We start from the raw sequence: 24,459 nt of genomic DNA on the forward strand, positions 1-24,459 counted from the left end.
GGGACTAATGGTGTAATTTACCCTAAAATTTAAAAAGAAGATGAGATGAACTAAGCATTTTTTTTTTCTACCGCCAATATTATGGATGTTATCATAAATGATTTCCACGATGTTTAAAATATATTTTGATACATGATGTAGGCTTTTATTTTTATAGGAGTCATCTCATTCGAAAATAGAATATGATGTAACAATGCTTTTCACTTTGTTAAACACTATGAAAAAAAAACATTCAATGTCAATTTATATTTCTCAATATGTTACTTCCAATTAAATAATTGCCAAATAAAAACAATCATTTACACGAAAAAAATAGAAAAATTACCGTACCAATCTACATTATTTACATTCAATCAAAAAGTACATATTTGACCATCTTAATCAACCAGTCAATGCATTTAGAAGCAAATCAAATTGCATTAATTAGAATTAACAAGACATTAAATGTAATTAAAACAAAAAAAAAAGTTTTTCTTGTTGACCAACTAGTTGACCATTTATATTGTGGTGGCCACCTGCAACTGTAAATTGTCTTTGAGGGTTTGATCTTCGTACTATAAACAATTTGTTAGGCCACCCACATACACAATTTCGTGAAACTCTTTGAAAGCCCATTTTTAAATTTCGATATTATTTATAGGCTTATAGCTACTCTTTCTTCATTCATTTCTCACAAAAGAAATAAGAAAAAACACAAAATGGCCATGAAGAAATATGTGGTAGAGATTGAAAAAGCAAAAGAAGCAAAAGGTGGCAGGCCGTCGGTTGGTCCGGTGTACCGGAATGTGCTGGCAAAAGATGGATTCCGGCCTCTCAAGGACGGTGTCAATAGTTGTTGGGATGTTTTCCGGTAGGTCCAACTCTCCTTTTCCTCTTCCTTTTGGTTTTTGTATTTTCATGTTATAAATTTACATTCATGCATGATTTATTGTTCTTTTGTTATAGTAATTAGTTATATCCGATTTTATTAATATTCAAAATTTCTGTTTTAACCATTATAAACATAACATCCAGGATTCATTGTATTTTGTTCTCAAGGATTTAATTCAAGATTTAGGGGTGTTTGGGATTGTTAACTTGTTGTTTGTGTGTGTGTGTGTTTTTTTTTTTCTGTCAAATTGCTTATTTTAAGCGTTATCAAAACAAAGTCTTACAAAAAGGTTTGAATTAGTTTACCAAAACATAATAATTTTGTTTATTAGTGTTCGACAAACGATGGTTATATATTTAGCAAGAAAGAAGTAAATAGTAAATTAATATGTATGTCGCCGGTGGTGATGAAAATAATAAACATACGAGGCTGCAATTCATATGATTTTTAGGGTTAAGACAAGGTAAAAAAGGTAAAAGATTGATTTTCACCAATAATAATTACTTTCAAATAATTTAGAAAGAAACAAAAACTATGTATTTAAGTCGACACATAATTTATATTTTAAAAAGTCCAAATACTCAAAAAGTCTTAAGTAAGCAATTTGAGTATGTATCTTCTTAAAGGCAGCAGCTGTAATTTTATTTATTGTAATTTTCTTTAAAAGATACATACTCAAATTGCTTACTTAAGAACTTTTGAGTATTTTTAATAAAACTACTATATTTTCTTAAAATTGAATTTTTTTTTTTGCAAAATTTGACCCAAGAACCTATAACATGTTTCTAAAATTTTGGAAAGTTAGAACGGTTTTATGATGATTTTTCGAAAGTTAACAGCATTGGGAGTATAGTACTCAAATTAAATAATAAATATAAAGTAAAAGCCTTAATAATTTATGCATTGTGAATTATGTTCATATGTTTTGGGTCGAGGCCCATATACATGTATTTGATGGGCCAACGGCTGAAAGTCAATACTAGTCTGTTTTAGTTCCCGCTATTACAATCATTTTTTCTTCTAGTTTCTTCTAAGATGGATGCATAGTGCCTATGCTACTATGCAGAGTGTTGATTTCAACATGGAACTGTCGTGTAAGTATCTAGCTTTGTGCGCTTAATTTTGTCGATTATATAGATGCAACATGTATAAATCTCTGTGTGTTTAATGTAATTGCGTTGCCTGATGTATGCTACATAATTTCGTCTTTAAATAGATGAACTGATTGATCTACTATGTTGCTGTATTGTTAAAATTTATAAAAAAAACATCACGATATGAAATGTTTAAATGTACAACACCGTTATCAATGCATTGTCGTGCTCGCAATGTGCAATTATCGATGCATTTGTGATTTTTCTGATGTGTAAAATCTACTTCGCGTTGACGATAGAACGTAATTTTTTGAACCTGTAACATTGTAAATAGGTTTAGATTGGCATTTAGTAGCCATTTGTATTCGTAAAGGCGTTTGCGATTATCTGTAATTGCTCTTTGTAAATTAGGATTAGGTTTTTGAACCTGGAATCTGGTGTTATTTGTCTGTTCTTAATATGATTTGCTCTAAAAATTAACAAAAGAACTGCGAAGAACTTAACGTTCATGGAATCATGGTCATTTGAGCTGTTATATTCTATTTTTACACAGTTTATCAGTGGAGAAATATCCTAACAACCAGATGCTTGGCCAGCGGGAGATTATTGATGGCAAGGTACTTAATTATAGACATAATCTTGCTCCTTTTTATGATTTCTGTAGTTTTTTTTCCTCTGAATCTCATTGAGTGGTTTCTGATTTTGTTCAGGCTGGTAAATATGTTTGGTTAACTTACAAAGAAGTATATGATACTGTACTGAATGTTGGAGAATCTATATATAGTCGTGGAATTAAGAAAGTGAGGATTTTTTTCTAATATATTTTACAGTTTACTTGCTTTTATTCACTTGTCATAGTATAGAAAGGCTTACCATTACAGTTGCTCATGTTCAGGGGGCACGATGTGGAATATATGGGATAAATTGCACTAATTGGGTTGTAAGCATGCAGGTAACTTTGATGATTTAGATTTATATACATACATACATAGATATGTTCTTTTCATTGACCTTCACTTTTTGTTTTAAAAACTAAAATTTTTATTAAATTCCAAATTATGTTCTATAATTTTGAAGTTTTATGCTGCAAGGATATTCAACTAATTGCATTAAATCTTCTGTAGGCCTGCAATGCTCATGGCCTTCATTGTGTTCCTTTATATGACACTTTAGGTAATACATTTTGTTCCAGTTTTTTTGTAAAGATCTTTTTAAATAAATTGATTACATAACAAGTAAACAAACAACATTTTTTCAGGTGCTGGTGCAGTGAAATACATCATATGTCATGCAGAAGTCTCAATTATATTTGCAGAAGCAACTAAAATTTCTGAGGTAAGTAATTCTACATCGTCATTAAGAAAAATTATGATGCTTAATTGTTATATACTATTTTGGTCATGCTTATATGTTGTCACTTACAAAAACGTTCTCACTGTTTATAGGTGTTAAAAACTTTTCCTGATACTGAGAAGTACTTGAAAAGTAAGTTTTATTTATCTGCTTTTCTCATAATAGTGATATACCCCTCTCATGAGTTAATATGTTTTGTCGTATTTTATAGCTCTTGTTAGCTTTAACACAATCACAAATGAGCAGAAGTTAGTTGCTGAAAAATGTGGTTTGGAAATTTATTCTTGGGAAGAATTTTTACATCTGGTAAGCAGATATGATATTCTTAACTCATTATATTGTGTAAGTTTGTTTGTTTTTTTTTTTTATAGTATATATGACTGATGTGGTTGGTTGATTAATACTTAATAGTCAAAGGAAGTTGAAGACAGAGTTGAGCTGCCATTGAAGACTAGAAGTGACATCTGTACAATCATGTATACTAGTGGAACTACTGGTGAACCAAAAGGAGTGATGTTAACCAATGAAAGCATTCTTTCAATGTTGTCTGGAGTAAATCACCACCTTGACAGCATGAGTGAAGAGGTTACTATTAAATATTAATTAACACACAGCCTAAATTACATTTATTTTGTGCATTTAATTACATCACACTTTCTTATCCTTTTTAATTTAATCCCACATGTCTTTTAACTTTTTTTTTTTTTTCTTCTGGTTTTTATCAGTTCCAAGTGAGCGATGTATTTTTTTCATATCTACCTCTTGCCCATATATTCGATCGGGTCATTGAAGAATTATTCATTTCCACTGGTGCCTCAATAGGATTTTGGCGTGGGGTAAGTCATAATCACATTCAAAAATTTTGTAATATGTGTGTGTGTGTGTGTGTATATAGGTGTTTATGTCATATAGACCATTAAAGTTTCATTTATTTTTTTTCCATTCACCTTTTGATCATTAAAGGTTTTTAGAACTTAACTTGATGTTTTGTATTCATTTTATCATTGTAACATACTGTAGCATGTTTTATATGTTTTTTCCTACATGGCATCCTGTGTGCCACGTGGCACATACATGGCATCGTATGTCTCTGCCACATGGATGCCACGTAGACAGAAAACCTATAAAACATGCTCGAACCAGTAAAATAGTAAAATAAAACAAAACATCAACTTAATTGACAAACTCGTCCCTTTAAAAGCCTTAATGGTCAAAAGGGTAAATGAGAAAGGTTTCAATGGTCATATATAACATAATCTCTAGATATATATACGTATGTGTGTGTAACTGTAACTGTGTATATGTACCCACATGCATTGCATGTATATATATTGTGATGTAACAATTCTTTTGATACTGAATTTCAGGACATAAAATTATTGATAGACGATGTGAAAGAGCTAAAGCCAACAGTGTTCTGTGCTGTGCCACGTGTGCTAGACAGAATCTATTCAGGGTTGCTGGAGAAAATTTCTTCAGGCGGTTTTCTCAAGCATACTTTATTTAATATTGCATATACATAGTGAGTTTATATATATATATATATATATATATATATATATATATATATAGTTTTTTTTTTCATTCATATGTATACAAGAGTTATATGAAAAGTTTCATATTAAAAAAGTTGACTTTTATATCTGCAGCAAACTGCATAACATGATTCGAGGGTACAAACATGAAGAGGCAGCACCAAGGTTTGACAAGATTATTTTTAGTAAGGTAATGCATGTAGTTGAATTTTTTTTTTTGTAATCATTAGATACGTAGATGGTATTTTAATCATTTAATTTATGTTTAAAAAAAAAAAAAGGTGAAAGAAGGTCTAGGAGGAAAAATGCGACTTATCTTATCTGGAGCAGCACCTCTTTCTCCTTCTGTGGAAACCTTCTTAAGAGTGGTCACATGTGCTCATGTTCTTCAAGGATATGGTATAAAATAAATTTATTACAAAGTATAAAGTAAAAACTACATTTTTGGTCCCTGTACTTAGTAATTTTCGTTTCTTTTAGTCCAAAAAGAATCTGTTTTCATTTTTGATCCAGTTGCTTAGTATTATCTTTGGCTTTGGTCTTAGTCCAACTTGAATAGTTTTTCATTTTTGCCCCCTGTGCTTAGTAATTTTCTTTGATTTTAGTCTAAAAATAAATCCTTTTCATTTTAGGTCTGTATGCATATGAATTTTCTCGGTAATTTTTTTCTTCAGTGTAGGTCTGGTGCTCAATAGTTATCTTTGGTTTTGGTAAATTTTTTTTCTTCATTTTTGGTCCCTATGTTTAGTAATTTGGTTTGGTTTTGGTCCAAGGAGTCATTTTTCATTCTAGGTCCCCATGCTTAGTAGTTTTCTAATCAACTTTACCTGGATGAGTTGAAGGAAGGTCGATTGTAGTTATACTGTCTTTTGGAAGTTGTCATTTAAAATGATTAATTAATTAATTATTAAATACATATGTGAATTTTTTTTATAGGTTTAACAGAAACGTGTGCGGGATCATTTGTTGCACAACCAAATGAATTATCAATGAGTGGGACAGTGGGCCCACCGTTACCAAATGTGGATGTATGTTTAGTTTCAGTTCCCGAAATGGGATACGATGCTCTGGGGATGGGGCCCACTACACCTCCACGTGGAGAAATATTATTACGTGGAAATTCATTATTCTCTGGATACTATAAACGTCAAGACCTCACCAAAGAAGTTCTTGTAGATGGATGGTTCCACACAGGTATTTTTATAATTCTACCATGTCACCTTTTGCATTTAAGTAATGCCAAATACTCTTTTATAAGTGGTCATTGAACTCGATTATTTTGTTGAACCTAAAAATTAATATACTAAAACTGTTTTAGGGGATATTGGGGAGTGGCAACCGGATGGAAGCATGAAAATTATTGACCGAAAAAAGAATATTTTTAAGCTTTCACAAGGCGAGTATGTCTCCGTCGAGAATCTAGAAAGCATATTCTCCCTTGTTCCCACCATTGATTCGGTAAATATGTATATATATATATATATATATATATATATATATATATATATATATATATATATATATATATATATATATATATTTTGTTAATTACGTTTCTCTTTCGCTGTGTTATGGTCATTGAAGGGCAAAATGGTCATTTTACATGTTTCAGATATGGGTATATGGAAACAGCTTTGAATCTTTCCTTGTTGCGGTTGTGAACCCAAACAAAGAATCACTTGAACAATGGGCAGTAGAAAACGGGGTGGATGGTGATTTCTGTACCATTTGTGAAAACCCGAAAACAAATGCTTATATTCTTGGAGAGCTAATGAATATTGCTAAAGAGAAAAAGGTTTATTTATTTATTTATTATATCTGTATAATTTATGAAAGAGTAAATCACATTTTTGGTCCCAAAAAGCTTTCACTTGCAATTTTGGTCCGTGTTCCAAATCAAATGACATATATTTTGTGACCAAATTTGCAAAAATCAGCTGTGTTCAAGGTCCCAAAAAATAGTCATTTTACTTAGAACAGGGACCAAAAACGTTACAAAAACCTCAAATAAGGACCAAAGTTGCAAGAGAAACCTTTTTAGGACCAAAATTGTAATTTACTCTATAAATTATAATAACTAATTCTGAATATTTGTTGGCAGTTGAAAGGTTTTGAATTTGTGAAAGCTGTTCATCTTGATCCTGTACCATTTGACATGGATCGTGATCTGCTAACTCCAACCTTCAAGAAGAAGAGAGCCCAGTTTCTTAAATACTACCAGGTAACTAATTACCTGGTTTCTTTCCTTTAGTATTCAAATAATCATAATGAATTTTTTTATTTTTTTATCATATAATAATTTATTCAAACCATTTTGCAGAATGTGGTGGATGGTATGTATAAAAGCAGCCGATAATCAAGATATTTTCAGATGCCTCTAATATAATATAAATAAGCAATATATTTTCTATGAGGATCCAAATGATTATTTTCAGCTACTACCAATCAGATTATATTTCTACTTCAAACTTTAAAGTAGTTTTTTATTTGATTGCTATCAAAGTGTGTTGTAGTATTTCATACATTTTATATATGTATATCGGAAATTATTAATGAGTATTATGGATTTTAAGCATTTAATCCGGCATGTTATACGTGGTTATTTCTTTTTGAGTTAATTTGGACATAAAGACTTGATAGATTAAGCAAGAACCTGAATTAATGTTTTATGACACCAACCCTTTATATTTTTCCCCTTTCCCCTAACCCAACTCCATTCACATTAAAGTTGTTTGTTGGAATGTATGTCAAATGATCATTAGCCTCAAAGGAATCCAAATCTGTGTACAAACACATAAGACTTGTTCATAATTTACAAGATAACCTTCCAAGAATGTCCATAGTGAGTTAAGTCTGAATCTTGATGGTTATACATGCCTATATATATTTCACTTAATCTTGTAAGGGTAAATTGGTCATTCTTAGTTTAAAAAAGAAACATATCTTTATTTATACAACACTTCATACAGAAGCACTTTGCTCAAATCAAATGAATCCAAATCTATATGCACAAACTCACTAGACTTGTTCATAAATTACAACAAGATAATCTTCTAAAAATCTATATAAAAGAAACATGTATTATTTATATAGTACCTTATTCAAGATGATCGTCACTAAAATCGGGCTCCACCGGCTTTTGTGGCAACAATGTGGGAACCACAGGCGGCAATAATTTTGTCCCATGTGAATGGTTTCTCCTTAAATTACGTAAAATATTGGCGGCAAACCTAGACGCATAAATGGTGGCTCCAAGACTTGGGGAGGCGGTTTCACCACCCTTTTCTAATGCTTCATGCAGTCTTTTTTCTTCCTCCCGTAATGCCGCCTCTTGCTTCCTTCTACAGTGTCTACGCCATGCCGCCTGTATAAAACAAGCTCACCATGTCTTCCATTGTTGTGAGTAGTACCTGTATATATTATATTCATATCAAGGTTTATTAATAAAATATGATGGAATATTCTATAGCATTATAAACAATAAAACATATAATAGTTGAATTTTCTTTTAAATAATTACAACTTATTTGATAACACAATTGTTGTCACAACTAGTATTTTTGGCTAGGAAATTCCGTCCTCATGTAAGCAATGACTATTGTGAGACTTGTGCTAACACATTAAAGTGTACAATATGATTCCTAATGAGCCATGTAGTGTTAGAATGCAAATATCTCCCAAATCTCTCTATGTATCTCAAATCTCTCCCAAATCTCTCTATATATCTCAAATCTCTCCCAAGTCTCTCCATGCATCTCAAATCTCTCCCAAATCTCTCCATGTATCTCAAATCTCTCTCAAATCTCCCTATGTAGTTTTTCCTTAGTCAAAATCAACTCAAAATGAAAGGAGAAAGCTTGAAAGAACAAGCCAAGTTGGAACCTCTTTAAGCAACTTCGGACCCCCCCCCCCCCATTCGGAACCCTAGGAAATGGCTCCGGAATTAAGGTGCTCCGGAATGACCTTGCACCAAACAATCTCACTCCAGAATGATCGCTCCGGACAATCACGTTTGGATCCTTCGTCGCTTCGGAAAGTACCGCCTCGCGGCCTCGGAAGAATTGGTTCCGGATCAGAGCTGACTCCGGAAGTGAGGCTTGACTCCGGAAATTAAGGCTTGACTCCGGAAATTGGGAATGATCTTCGGAACTCATTAAGTGGCTCTGGAACTCTCTTCTTGACTCCAGATTTTAGACCACTTCGAAACTTTTCTTCTTTTAAGGCACTTTGACGTCGGGAATTCCTCCAAACTCGTATTTTTCCTAACTTAGACCCCTTAAACCCCTATTTTATGCCAAATTTGATTATTTTAAACATATTTACATAAAATAAAATCCAAACTTTATAAAGGAATCCTAAGGTAGAGAAGAGGGTTTGACTTTATGATGTGATGTAAATCCCCCATTTCCCATGCAAATCCCAGTAATCTATGCATTAACCCTTAGTGATAAACATTACCCTCCAATACTCCAAGCAAGTGTCAAGTCACCCTTATCCTCCATTATAGAAAAACTTGGACTACTCTTTTCTCCATATCCCACTTCCCATATCTTCAATCTGTGAACTCCAAAGTGTGCTCTCAAACTTGTTCAAGCTTCAAGTTCCATTCCTTCAAGGAAATTCCCAGATTTTTGGTAAGTATCTCCCCTTCTTTGACTAAGTGATTCTCCACATTATTCCTAAAACTCCATTATATTTACATATTCCTAGGATATTCTAAAGTTCAAAGAGTTATCAAACCTTTCAAGTGTTAGAACTTGGAAACTCCTTAACACCTCTTCAAATCACACAACAAGCTAAATCAAAGTGAGCTTCATACCCCTATTTTGATGTTTTTCATTGTTTTTGGGGGGAGAATACAAGTCAAGGGTCTTGCGAAATATTAGTATATTTGCTTGTTTATGCATGTATGTTTTGATTCATATGCTTAAAGTCATGAACTCCATCTAATGGTTCAAGAATTCGAGATTTTTAGCCAGTCTCAAGGTCCTGAACTATATATCACCAATTATATGTTAGAACACAAAAACTAGTATGTTTATGGATTATTGATCATAAATTGTTATGTCAAGAAACTTAAGAATTTGTTTCCAAAAATGTGTTAAACAAGTTGTTGAACATAATATCTTGAAAGTGGGTAAAACATGGAAATAATGATATTTTGGGGATCATTTTCGGCCCCATATATATATATATATATATATATATATATATATATATATATATATAAAGACCATTTTGGAAAATATAATAAAATTTATGAAATATTGAACATCTCAAAATTTTAATGGACCAAAAAGAAATTTTTGGATAAACAAGGGCCTTTTGAATATTTCCTCAAATATAAGTTTGAAATGAACTTTTAAGAAGAAATGGGCCATCCTCACACATTTAACCAAGTTTTAGGCTACTTATAACACCTTTTGGCAAATATGGGCCTCATCTGATGTTTTATAAAAAGAAGGGTCATTTTCGCCAATCCCGATAATTTTGGGACATTTTTGATAAAAATGATTCCAAATGGATTACCCTCAATAAACGAAAACGATAAACCTAGTCAACTAGCACAAGTAATGTTATTTATTAAATAACGGATCTTATCGATTGCTAAAAAAAACCAGTTGGTATTCTAGTGAAGACGAGTCTCAAAAAGTACCTAAATATAAATATATTAGTGTATGTCTAAAGTCCTGTAGGGAGTTATAACCAGATTCTCCTGGAGGGAGAGCGAGAATTTGTGTATAGATATATACGGGGTTGACACCCCGCACCTTCGCTGTTCGCTACAGCTAGACCAGCCAGTCTAGGGTGACAAATGTCTTTATTCGATTTGGGCACCTGAGAAGCGCCAAAACAGGTCTCCGTCATATTAGTATGGTTATAACGACTCACTAGAATATGTTATTGTATTTAGAAATTTATGTAAGGAAGATCTCATAAATAAAATTTGGCACGTTGTGTTGACCGCCCCTACGCATGGTAGTGATGGTCCGCATTTGTTGTGCAGACCGTCCTTTTTCATTGCGCGGAATATCCACAAACGCCATGTTGATTTCTTTCACCTAACAAGTATCAGGGTCTTAATACTACTATTTTACAAAGCAGAAAATATAGGATTTTCTGGAGTAAACGATTTTATACGATTTCGAAAAGGATAAACTAGAACGCACACTCAATTATACCTGATAAGAAAAACAAGATTTACAATTATATTCCTTTTAGAAATATGGGATTTTTTGGAAACCGTTTGTATTACTACTCAAAAGAACTTTTTTCAAACACAACTCGCTTTTACAAATTATACTAGTTTTCAAAAATCACTCCTTATAAGGATGAACAAAAAGTAATGACATGCACGCATATATCCATGATTTCAAAGCAAGACCTCAAACGATTTTATAGAAAATATCGGATTTTCTGAAAGTGCAATGAGAACGATTCTAAACAGGTGTAAAACTACTTCATACAAAAATGCATATGAACTCACCAACTTTTTAATTGACGCTTTTCAAAACGACTTGTATTCTCAGGGATCTGGTAAGCAGGTAAAAGGGACGCGGATGCAGGACTATTGGACTGCAATTTGGAATTTATTTACTTATGTCTCTTTTGTGTAAATTGAAGAACAAATACAAAATGTAAACAATGTAAGTTTGTTATCTCAATGTATGATGTTTGGATTTGCTATGCTTCATTTATATTCAATTGTTATGATACTGCACAATGAAGTCACCCGCCTCCGGACGTTTCCGCCGTCAGGTCCGGGGGTGTGACAGATTGGTATCAGAGCATTGTTTAACAAGCAACTCCACACAAACAATCATTAAATTTATTTTATAAGAAAACCAACCTAAACAGGATACTTTTCACCAGTAATTCCTTGAGGCTTCCAAAAGTACAAAATCTTCGGTCAACTGCGGCTACCAAATAACAAGCAACTCCACACACAAATCCCAGTCGCTAAACCCATTTCGACTCTTCCTGCTACCACCTGCTGCTTCTCAGACGTAGCCGAGACCTACCTGGTCCCAACTTGTCTGCCCGCTACCCGAAACACCAGACACCTCACCGATTGATGAGCCAAAAGACACACACACACACACAGCCGTCCCACGCGTCTCCCAAAAAAGAAAACCGACTGGCCGGGCTTGCTTACACACCTTGCCATCAAACTTTTGCTAACAGAATAAACGTTACATGACTTACTGCAGTCTCATCTCATACCCGGTCTTTAACAACCCATCTTTTCCTCACTTCAGACATGCTATGGCTATTTCACGGATAAAACCAACCCAAGACACATCACAATAACTCAAACTGCCATCAACTAAACTCATCCATCACCCTTGAACCCTGCGATTGAAGCCCTCAGCGTGTGAATATCTAAATCTGTGTTCTGCTGGAACGAAAAATCATGCACTAAACATGCGCAATACCCGACTTGAGATCTTACCCACAACCGATTCGATACTCACTCTTGTCCCAACATCAACGAATCTGCACCTGCATCTCACACCACATCCTCCTGAGTACCAACCCTCTTACCTAACCGATGGGTTGCTATACCCAATCCGTCTTCGAGACTTCCAATCTCGCACCTGGTCCAACCACCAAGTTCCCAAGAGTCAACCACCAAGCTACTCAGCGTGAACCCTTCCGCATCCAACACTGGTTACCCGCATATTCTGCAACCGAAGATCCAACCCTTGACTCAACAGTCTCTACCAGTTCCAACCTGAATTTTCCATAATCACCCAAGCTCACCTACGGACACCGAAGATCCTCAATCCCAAAATAGAGAATAATTCCCTGACGGCCCTGGCCGGCGTTCCTAAAGCACGAGCTGATCTCTCTTTCATGCCTGTGACCATCATATAAATAGTCTAATTCGGACCGATGAATGCTATGATCCTATCGTAGCCTAACACTACTTCCATCCAACCATGCTTACCACCCATGGCCTTACCACACTCCACTATCACATCGTCGCACCTCTCAAACCGAATCCTATATCCCATCAGGAGTTCGGGTCACACCTATGGATTCCCACTGCTCACTATGCATAATCATGGCGATGCCAACCGGCGATTGGGAGTTTCCTGAACTCCCACCAGCACAACCGAGGCCTAAACAACCACTTGTTTCTCCCCCACTTGGGCTCGACGATGTTCTTCCACCTCTTACACCTTACAGTCCTTCAATCTATTTCCATCAATATACATGACCAGCCCAAATCCTGCGCCGAACAACACAAGCGCCCCATTGCTAACCAAACACAATGATCACTCAACTCCGAATATCCTGAAGACTACTCTTGTAATCTTAAACAATCGGATCATCCTAATCACTTCCCAAGCCACCCTTTTATCAAATAAGTCCGAAGGCGAATAAAAATTTACCACCATCTTACTGCTGTCTAGGGACCGGTAGATGCTACGGGCTACTCCGTAGTCTCACAACACTCTCGTCCCGACTGATCACTAGTGTATGCCACGACTTCCCACCCCCGTAGTCTTACAACACTCTCACCTTACTAAAATTATCCAAAACCTTACCGCCGATCCATCAGATCGGTCACACCCAAGGTCGAGCATCCACTCGCAACGTCACCTGCTGACATGATCAATCCTGCTACGCTTGTAGCATCCCATACTCCTGGAGCGATATCTCCATCGCACAGTTTCCCGCGCATGCCGTAGTGACTCCGATCCTGCTGGCATATCAAACGCTGCTCCAAAGTCTTGGGTCTCTTCCCGAGACCCTCCACTAAATGCACCTGACCTGAACCTCTCTTCTCGAGTTACTCCGAATTGATCTTCCACCCTCAGGCTCTGGGATCCCCATCATTCAGGGTCTCGCACCCTATCACACTCACCAGCTTAATCGTCAACCGGGCTACAAACTATCCCTAAGGCATAGTCTCCACTCCTGATAGTGCAATAGATCGCATAATCAATCCTTGCCGCCTGCTATAAGAGATCCAAGGAGAACTCAAAATCATGACAGTCCTTCCACTAGATGGCTCACCACCGAAGCCGGGACCAAACCCTGGTCCTTCCCATACGTGCTCATCCTCATTCTGCAAAGCAGCTATTCCCACGATCAAGGCATAACCAAGAATTCTCCTTCCCATAAGCTTCTTAGATTCTCCAAGACTCTCACCGATTCGAGTATGGATCCTGTGCTTTCAGTAGTACGGGCCCAATACTGCCTTCCACACTTATCGATACTTTCCTCAGCAATCCTCCCGAATCCTCTAAGTCACTTACTCCACCGGTATACTAAATGTTTGTTAAACATCAACACGATCTCTACCGTAACACCTCCTAGGCTCCCCCTAGGTTCCTAACTTCACCGAACCGCCCACAAAACTCACTGGAGCATATCCTAGGCTTTCCTTGGTTCCCAACCTCACCCTGCCCTCAGCTGCTGAAATATGACCATTAATGTCAACTAGCTACCTCATGAATATAGCCACACGTAGCAGAGATCAGATAATCCTTCAAGTAAAAGACTCATCCCTAGAACGGTTGGACTCATACAAGAGCTGCGCAATAGGGTCAAGTCCATCACTCTGAGATTATCCATTATGTTCTACATGTGACTTAGCATATTCACTTAATAGCTAACTCACATTAATAAGAGTCCTACAAAGCACAAAGCAAGCATCATTCAGGTAATCGGTAAATCTAACCAGCGTACACTAGACAAGTCAGTCTATCCACACATACAATCCGCAAGCAGGTAACACCTATCGCTAACCTCATCCTAGGCTTACCCTAGGGTAGTCTCCGACCCATGAACTATCATAAAACATTCGGCCCACATACCACCACTCATGCTGTCCACATCCATCCATCCTCGCTGCCGGCTGCCTTATGCATGCAAATTGTACACAGAACAGGAAACGAGCCAAATCAATTATTCTAAGGCTATAAGATCCTAACCGTATACAATTTTTAAAACATACACTTAGCATTTATCAATACCAAGAATCATTCTCATTCTAGCATGGCATCTAGTATTCCAGGGCTACAAGCATCACATATCAGGTCAATCTATCGCCGGCTACTCAGCACTAGCATGCAAGTTAACCAGCTCATACAACATATAAAGGCATATCTCCTAGCCCTAACTAGCATGCGATACACAGATTCATAATCAAATTATAATAGATAACAAATGTGGGTATTGTGGGAAATTTACTTGAGCTCGGCTGATTGCATGCACCACACCCTTTCTTGTCTTAGAAAACTTTTTCCTTGAAAACATTTATCTTTTTGAAAACTTTACAGATCCTCAGTTTGAGTTCAGACACACCCGAAAGTATGTCCGAATCCCTTAAACCAAGGCTCTGATACCAACTTGTAACGACCCAAAAATCAAGGGTAAAAATTTCATTTTTAATATAGCTAAAACATTGATACTATTTATTTCAAACATTTCAAATCATCATTAAGTAAAACATTTATCAGATTTCATCCCAAAATCATTAATTGCGGAAATCATAGGTGTGTGCACTGCGATCAATCCGAGGCCTTCTTTTCCAAATCGATGATACCTGAAACCAAAACTGTAAACCGTAAGCAGAAAGCTTAGTGAGTCCCCCAGAGCATACCCCATGCACAATCCACATAATACATATCATATTAGCTATAAAAGCTACATATATCACATAAGCCTTGCATATAATTGATGGGTTTTGAGCATTCTAACACTCCTAAGGTGTACATGAAACCCTAAATACGTTGGATCTATGTTTTCTCTATTATACATGCAAAAGTTCATTTTCCAAGGTATTACCCTAAATAGCATACAAAGCTTTGATACTTGGGTAATAAAACAAGTTAGATAACATACCTTTTGTTGTAGCTTGTTGCCCTTGATGTATTTGGCCTTTAAGAACTTAGCACCAATAGTGTGAATGCGTTAAATGGAATCACAACACATCTATGACAAATGATGACATTTTGAGAGAGAATCTTGAACCCAAAATCAACCATGAACTCCAAGAACTAGTAGTATTGATTTTGGCTATAGAGTCACATATTTATATGTGGGATTCCAAGGGTCATGGGTTAACCCTAATCCATACCCATGGGTTTATGATCCATGGTTCATGTGGCCCAACTCTTTATGTATCCATACATAAACTTAGTCCAACATAGATCATAAGCCCAACATATAAATATAACTAATTTACACAATTAGTCCCCATTTATTTAATTAGTCTCTTTTGATCACTAAATTAATTCCAAACTAATTCTTGATCAATACTAATTAAATCATATGATTTCATATTAATATATTAGAACTTATAATATATTAATAAACCATAAATAACCTCTTCTCAAAAGTCCATCCTAACAAATTGTCCTATGATATGCAACCCAAATGGACCATGCTACTCTCGGGTCAAGTACATACCAATTATAGTTATGGGCTTAGACACCTAATCCAACAATAATCATATAAGGAAGCCATGGAAACCCTCCAGGGTCTTACACCTAGTTCTCTGGGAACCCCCACGTAGTCTTATCTGCCATGGGAACCCCCACATGGTTTTCCTGCCTTGGGAACCCCCACAAGGTCTTCCTGCCAAACAAGACATAATGCAAACTATACATAAAAAAATATGAGCTAAACATACAAACATATAAGGATGCCCTGGAAACCCTCCAAGGTCTTACACCGGGTGGCACTGGAACCCCCACGTGGTCTTAGCCCACTGCCATGGGAACCCCCACATGGTCTTAGCCTGGAAAGCCATGGGAACCCCCACATGGTCTTATATCCAACTGCCTCGGGAACCCCCCGGGGTCTTCCATGCAAGTATCACAAAGACAACTAGACTACCAAATACCACACAATCAACTAGCATACTACATATATAACTATTTGCCATGGGAACCCCCGCATGGTCTTCACATAAATACATAATGTATCAATAACACATTCGCAACAATCATCACAACTAGATAAATGGGCCGGCCTTGGTGCCTTAGACCCATTGGTATGGTGAGAAGACTCACCTCGAATGCAGAAGCTTCCCGAATGACATCCTAAGCTGCTCCCCCGCCAGCTTCCTGAGTTGTCACTACCAATCAATATACCCAATTAGCAATTGGGTTCTAATCCATAACTATAACTTCATACCCGGGGTAAAAGACCATTATACCCCTATTATATCATGTTGGGTCAAAAATATGGTTTATACTTTGCTTTTCTAAGCATTTATTGTTTTAATTATTTGGGCCAAAAATAGTATAGGATTAATTGGTCTAGCATTGGATTATTTGTATTTTGGGCTTGACCTTAGGTCCATATATATATATATATATATATATATATATATATATATATATATATATATATATATATATATATATATATAGGGTGAGGAGTGCATGTGAGGGTAAGAGCCAAGGAGCTTAAGTGTGTGCATTCTAAGGTGTGAGAGAAACAAGAGAGAAGAGTGTGTGTGAACTATGTGTATGGAGCTTCAATCATTTCATTGAATACATCATAGATTCATTTTCTTCTTCTTCTCCTTCTCTTCTATTTGATCTGACATCATCCGTTTGATTGAGATTCCGCACCATCAAACGGATCTGATTGATACACAAGCAGATTAGGGACTTACAATTGGTATCAGAGCTTGGTTGTATCAATCAATTTTTGTCAGATCTGGAGCTTATTTGATCTTATTTTTAAAAAATTCCTGCGTTTTTGGATAGATCTCTAAAAATTAGGGGGGGGGGGGTTTGTTCTTCGCGTTTTTCATAAAAACGAGTTTTTGATCGAGTTTTGAAGCAAAAAAGGGGCAAAACGCTATTTTTGGTCGTAACCAGCGAGGGGGTGGCGGCGTTTACGGTCAGCAGCTAGGGTTTCCGAAGTTTACGGTCTGGAGTTTGCGGCCTGGCGGTTTACGGCTCGCACGTGTACGGTCCAGCAGGGTTTCCGGTTCGCAAACCTTCTCGGTCAGCAGCGTCCCCGCCTCGCAGCCTCGTCCTCGCTTCGCATCGCACTTCGTTCAGAATCAGCATCCTCGCAGCATCTTATTAAAAAAATTGGACACGGAGTTGGAGGTACCGGGGATCGAACTCGCGACCTCCAAATCAACAACACTCGCGCCTTACCAAGTCGGCTAGCAAGCCTTTTGTGTCATCTCTTCGAAATTTAAAACATAACCTGTTCTTTTCGCTTCCAAATTTCGCAATTTGACATTTTTAACCCAAAAATTCAAAAATTTTATTTTTAAAATCCTTTTTCAACCTAAAAATTTTAATTTTTAATTTTTGACTTTTATTTTTGACTTTTTCCTTAAAATTTTGACTTTGACTTTAAAGTTTGACCTTTGACTTTAAACTTTGACTTTCTCGTTTGCCTTTTTAAATTTGACTTTTGAGGTTGACTTTTGAGTTTTTAGTTAAAGGGCACATTTTTTTTAAATGAGTTCTTCAAACGTTCCAGTCACTAAAGTTTCATGTACTCCATCTTGTGAAACTACGATTAAATTTCTTCGGGAACAAATTGATTTATTAAAAAGAGAAGTTGAGGACGTGAGATATGAAGGATATCAACTTAGGAAAGGACAAAAGCCCCTTAAGGCCCAGTTAGAAACTAAAATAAAAGATTTTAGAAGAATTCAGGCAGAATACAGTGAAAAGTGTGAACTGTATGATTATGTTAAAAGACAAAATGATGCGCTAATTACCGAGCTTGATACATTAAAAGGACAATTTGAAGATGCAAACTTTAAATTTAGAAAATTTGATGGATCAAGCGAGGTAGTTGCCAACATGATCGATCATTGCATGGATTTTAAACGAAACCAACAAAAGGGTTTAGGATATGATAGTGTACCTCCTCCATATAATCATACCTATCAGTATCAACCCCTATCCAAGGATGAGATTGCCAATGAATCTTTCATGGTTTATGGCAAGTCATCTCGTTTCGTCTCAGGAGGATTTATTAATGTTGAAAGTACTGACGTTTCTACTTCCCCTGCAGATCAATCCTTAGATCAGTCAAAGCACAAAGTTGAAGGTTCTGTTTCTGATAACAAAACTGAGCTTGAACCTAATGTTTCTGTTTCCAATGAACAACCTTCTGTTTCTGATGATAAAGTTGATGATACATCTTGTGATGCCTTTGATGCTTTTGCATCGGATCATGTTGAGTTAATTTTTTTTTGACATATTTGATTATTTGTTTGAAAATACTGATGTTCATGTTTCTAGCACATCTACTTCATGTACAGGTAAAGTAGCAGAGGATGAGAACAAGGAGAAAACCACTGAACAAACCAACATCTCCTTGAGCCCTGAATCTGTTGCTTCGAACTCAGTTGCTTCTAATCAACCTGTTGTTGAGAAGTACAGGCCACCAATTCCAGTGAAACAGAGTGCCTGTTGTAACTGTGCGTGTGGGAAAAGCAAGAAACAAGGCAAGGATACGCCACCAGGGGCAGGAAGAAACAATTTCCCAGTGAAGAAAAGGACTTTCTTTCACTGTGGAACACCTGGACACATTGCCAGACATTGTCCAAATCGCGCATACGTTCCCTACTATGCACAAGGGTGGCAGAACGCGCCAAGAGGGAGATATTCCAAAAGAAACCCCTCAAGGTCACGTTCAGACAATGATGACTGGAATGCGCAGAAGAGCAAGAATCAAACTCCAAAGGCCAAGAATCAAACCTACAAGGCCAAGAATCCGAATCCCAAGGGAAATAAGGGAATGCCGGCCAAGAAGACAAATCCAAGAGATGCTCCCGTGAAGCCAAAATCAAAGTCATCTCAATGGCCGACATCAAGTTCAAAAGAAAGTACTGAGCCACCCATCAGATCGAAAAAGAAATGGGTTAAACCCAACTACAAATGGGTTCCAAAGGCTCACTCTCCCAAATCAACTAATGACTATAATATTTCTTCATCTTCTGTTTGTGATAAACAGGATATGTCATGAGAGAGAGTACCGTGCAAGGATGACAAAGGTCGACCCAGTTTCAAAATGGACTGGGTTTCAAAGACCAACTAATCCCGCTCTGTGTCGGAGCAGCTATGGAGGCATATCATCAGACTTCGGTTTGTTGGTAGTGGCTGTTCCAGGCACATGATAGGGGACATCTCTCAACTGTCAACATTAATAACTTTGTTTGGGAGTATGTGTCCTTTGCGGGAAAGGAAGAAAAGAAGGGATCACACATGGGGTTAGTGCTTAATGACATGAAGAATTTTCGGATCTGTTTTGAGATTATGCGTGCTGTTCTCAGACCTTCTGGATGCAGATTCAATCGGTGACTTACGGTTTGAGTTTTCTTCTCTATACTCCTGAGTTTTTCTTAAGCTGATTCGCTTTAAAGACTAATTTTTGTTTTAGGATAGTTTAAATTTGCGCATTTACTTTCGTTTCTCTTCTATGCACAAATTTAGGGGGAGAAATAAAAACAAAACAAAAATTAAAAAAAAAAAATTTAAAAAATCCAAAAACATTAGAAAATCAGAAAATCCAAAAATATGTTGTTAATGGAATGTGCTTGAGGGAGATGTTTTGGGAAGTGATATTATCAAGTGATAACAGGCAATCTGAGTCTGCGTAACGTACCCAAAGTTGAAGGGTCTATGCTCTGGTTTGATGCGCCGGTAGGCACGAAAGATTCTAAATGGACTTGACTAGGCAGAGTTGAACTTAAGAAATTATAGACTCGACAAATCTTGACCTAGTTAGATCCGTTTAGCCTGACAATACGACGCTTGGATAGGTTGACCAGGGAGATATATATGAGAATCTACTGGTCACACTAAAGAACCTGTATCTGGAACCGTGGATTAACCTTTCCTCGATGTGCGGATTCTGTCCTTAATTCCGGTATTGATGGGGCGACTGGGGAATTCCGATAAAGTAGGTCTGTAGAAAATTATTTTCTTTCTCTCTTACTGTTAGTCATATGTTGCCTCCTTTACTTTATTGGAAGAGATCCGACCTGGACTGCAACATATGCAAATCTATTTCTCTGCATATTATATCTACGAAATTCTTCCTATCTGTTAGCCATATGCTGTCTCCTTTGTGTGATTAACAATCCGACCTGATACACAGCATATGCAACCTTCTACTTCTCAATCCCTCTAAAAACTATAATTAATAATAATCTAAATCTATCCTCTCTATGAATAATAGTCTGCTCACCTAAAGTAAGGAGTATCTCGGAAGTTCTTGATTATTTGGAGCATATCAGGAAGCGGGAACCATGTTCTAGTACAATTAACAATTGAACATTCACAGATTGTCTATAGATCTCGCTGCTCAATTTAGGTGGACAACAATATCCCTGGTCGTCGTCAGCTGAATGGTCTTTAAGATATAGTATCTAGGAACTTAGGATCAGATATAGTATCTAGGAACTTAGGATCACCTTGTCTTGTAACTAATAGTATGTCCTAAATCTGTCACAATTTTTCGTGTTTAAGTGGACAACAATACCGGCGATCGACCAGACAAAGAAGTGAAGATGAAAGGTACCGACAAGTGGATTAAGGCTGTCTAAAAAAAACTTTGATCCCGAATCACTCTTAAAGTTAGATATCATTTTATTTTTGTTAAATTTGTTCATAGTTTTCTTCTAATTTAAATATTAGGGGAGAATTAAAAAAATTTAAAAACCAAACAAAAATCAGAAAATTAAAAAAAAAAATCCAAAAATAGCGTTATTTCTGTTTTATTTCTTTTTCAGAAAATTAAAAAAAAATCCAAAAATATTGTGTGCTAAGTTTTCTTTTAGTTTTGTTTTGTCTTGAAAAGTGAATTCAGGTGAAGATGAAACTCATGGAGTTTGTGTCGAAGATTTCTGAGCCAAGGCTTCATCCGTGATCATCGAAGAATTCTCATTCGAAGGAGCAAGAAATGAAGATTATTCTTTTGACATTCAATCTTTCAACCCCAGAAGCAAGGTGAAGCTGCAATTGAAGATTATGTGATGGATTGCATTGAAGCCTCCTCAATCAGTCTGCTGCTATCTTGAACCTGCTGAAGTGATCCAGAAGTTTTGTTCTCTCTGATGTTCTCTTTGAAGATTCTCAAGCTGAAAGCGCTATTTTTCAAGAATCAGTACGTCAAGCCTCCTCACCCAATATGAGTTCAATGCCAAATTCTGAAGAAAAGCCCAACTGCTCAAGATGAAGTCATTCATTGAAGATTCATCAAGTTCATCTTGAAGTCGTGAAGAATTTGAAGATTAAAGCTGAAGCCAAGCTCCCAATGAAGATTATCAAGAAAAGTCAGCTACTTTTTAGGGGGAGCTTGTTGGGTCATTTAGAAAAGAAAGCTATAAACCAAGGGGGAGATTGTTGGGTCAAAAATATGGTTGATACTTTGCTTTTCTAAGCATTTATTGTTTTAATTATTTGGGCCAAAAATAGTATAGGATTAATTGGTCTAGCATTGGATTATTTGTATTTTGGGCTTGGCCTTAGGTCCATATATATATATATATATATATATATATATATATATATATATATATATATATATATATATATATAGGGTGAGGAGTGCATGTGAGGGTAAGAGCCAAGGAGCTTAAGTGTGTGCATTCTAAGGTGTGAGAGAAACAAGAGAGAAGAATGTGTGTGAACTATGTGTATGGAGCTTCAATCATTTCGTTGAATACATCATAGATTCATTTTCTTCTTCTTCTCCTTCTCTTCTATTTGATCTGACATCATCCGTTTGATTGAGATTCCGCACCATCAAACGGATCTGATTGATACACAATCAGATTAGGGACTTGCATATCACTTGACCAAAACTTTGGCCCGAGCTATAATATGAAAGGCCCCAAAGGCCAATTAATCCACTAATGGCCCAATTTTCCAAATTGGTCCCAAACCTAATAGTCCACAAGGCCCAATACCAAAAACTCCCCAAGACCCAATCTATGGCCTAATTTTCCAAATTGGGCTCAAAACCATAATGGGCCTCCACAAATAAATATCAACCCCAAAACCTGATGGCCCAATAGAGCCCAAAACACCCAGTCCAAAACCATAAGATCCATAAAGGCCCATTAATGGCCCAATTTCCAAATTGGGCCCATACTCCTTATTGGGCCTCATCCTAAGATCACATCCTTCAACTAGTCTAGAACACAACCACTCTAATAGTCCATTAGGGCCCAAGAATCGAGGCCCAAACCCTAAGCCCAAAGTCCGAAATCCAACCTGACTGAGTACGCAGGGCGTACTCAGCAGTAAGCTGCGCGTACTCGCTTAATGGCTTGTACGCTACGCGTACTTGCTTGTACGTACAGCGTACTACCCGCTAGACCCACTTCTGCCATTAAGCACTTAATTCTTTAAGCCATAAGTCCAAACCACAGATCTGAGTTCCTCTTAACGTCTAAATCCATAAAGTCACGGATTTGGTGACTTTGCATGTCCCACATAAGCTCAAACTCCAAAAATGATAATCTACTTCCATGAAAATGGTCTTCACTCATGCATGAACCCATTAAGACCTCCAAGATGGCAACTTTCTGCCTTAGGGGCTCATTTAACACTGAGAGTGGCAACTCTAAGCCTAAGAATCAAATTTTAACCATAAAGCTTCATCCTTGGGACCAAAATGAACTAAAACTCACAAATGAGAGATCCAAGATATCCATGGTCAAGTTCAGAGCTTTATACCTTCATAAAGCTGACAATGAATCACAAAAGCCAGATCCATAAGCTTCTTCTTGATCCCCATCTTTGCATCAAACTCCACCTTCTTGAAAATGGGCCAAACACTCCAAAAATGGACTCCATAAGCTCAAAATGCCACCATGAATGGTTAAAGACGATTTCTGGGGTTTTAGAGGGTGGAGGCTGAAGATATTAGGGTTAGGTTATGAGATAAGGAGATTAAATAGGGTCCAAGACTCTAAAATAGGGTTCTGATCTGACTGGCGTACGCCTAACGTACATATGGTATGCCCAACGTACTCCGGGGAACATTCGCGACCATCCTGGTCAGTACGCCCAACGTTGCCAAGGTACGCCCCGCGTACTACCTTTTTCACTAGTACGCCCCGCGTACTCTTTGTGTACGCCCTGTGTACTCGGCTAAGCCTGAAAACCACAAAACTTCCGAAGGCCATAACTTCTTCGTTATAAGCTAGATTCCGACGATCCTTATATCCACGGAAAGGTAACGAGAAGCCCTACACTTCTAACAACTCAAACCTTTCTTAAGACCTTCTGAACAAAAATCCATTTTCCACAAAGGCCTGAACTGATACTTTACTGAAATACCCCTACGCTCCAAAATACGAACCGAACACCCGAATCACTTCTAATGCATCACCGGCACCCAAATGGGCCTAGATCTTACCTTTTCAAAATCCCTAATCCTTATGATGACCGATCTTCGGGCCACAGCCTCAGACTAGGAATCGATTCAGAACAGGATGTTACAGATGTATTTCTAGATGATTGTCGTTATACTTTGATTTTCACTTAATGTTTTTTTGTAAACAATGAATGGTTGGTGGTCCTATCAAATTTAAAAATGAAATTTTTGTTATGAATTTTTCGGACGTTACAACTTCATATTGTTTATT

The 24,459-nt window shown here is 36.7% G+C and overlaps 1 protein-coding gene across 1 annotated transcript; it reads left to right on the forward strand.

The window, feature by feature from the left end:
- The first annotated feature begins 642 nt into the window (after positions 1-642).
- On the forward strand, positions 643-7,433 carry LOC145167890 (long chain acyl-CoA synthetase 4-like). The gene is made up of 18 exons (XM_079087156.1): positions 643-850; positions 2,519-2,582; positions 2,676-2,765; positions 2,861-2,917; positions 3,090-3,138; positions 3,224-3,300; positions 3,411-3,450; positions 3,530-3,624; positions 3,730-3,903; positions 4,044-4,154; positions 4,686-4,840; positions 4,968-5,043; positions 5,135-5,252; positions 5,790-6,047; positions 6,172-6,311; positions 6,466-6,648; positions 6,955-7,074; positions 7,174-7,433. The coding sequence occupies exons 1-18, from the start codon at positions 699-701 to the stop codon at positions 7,207-7,209; spliced, it is 1,995 nt and encodes a 664-aa protein (XP_078943282.1). The 5' UTR covers positions 643-698; the 3' UTR covers positions 7,210-7,433.
- Positions 7,434-24,459: the final 17,026 nt, after the last annotated feature.

Source organism: Lactuca virosa, chromosome 3 (assembly GCF_052849685.1).
Source record: "Lactuca virosa cultivar CGN04683 chromosome 3, Lactuca_virosa_CGN04683_v6, whole genome shotgun sequence".
Lineage (NCBI taxonomy): Eukaryota > Viridiplantae > Streptophyta > Magnoliopsida > Asterales > Asteraceae > Lactuca > Lactuca virosa.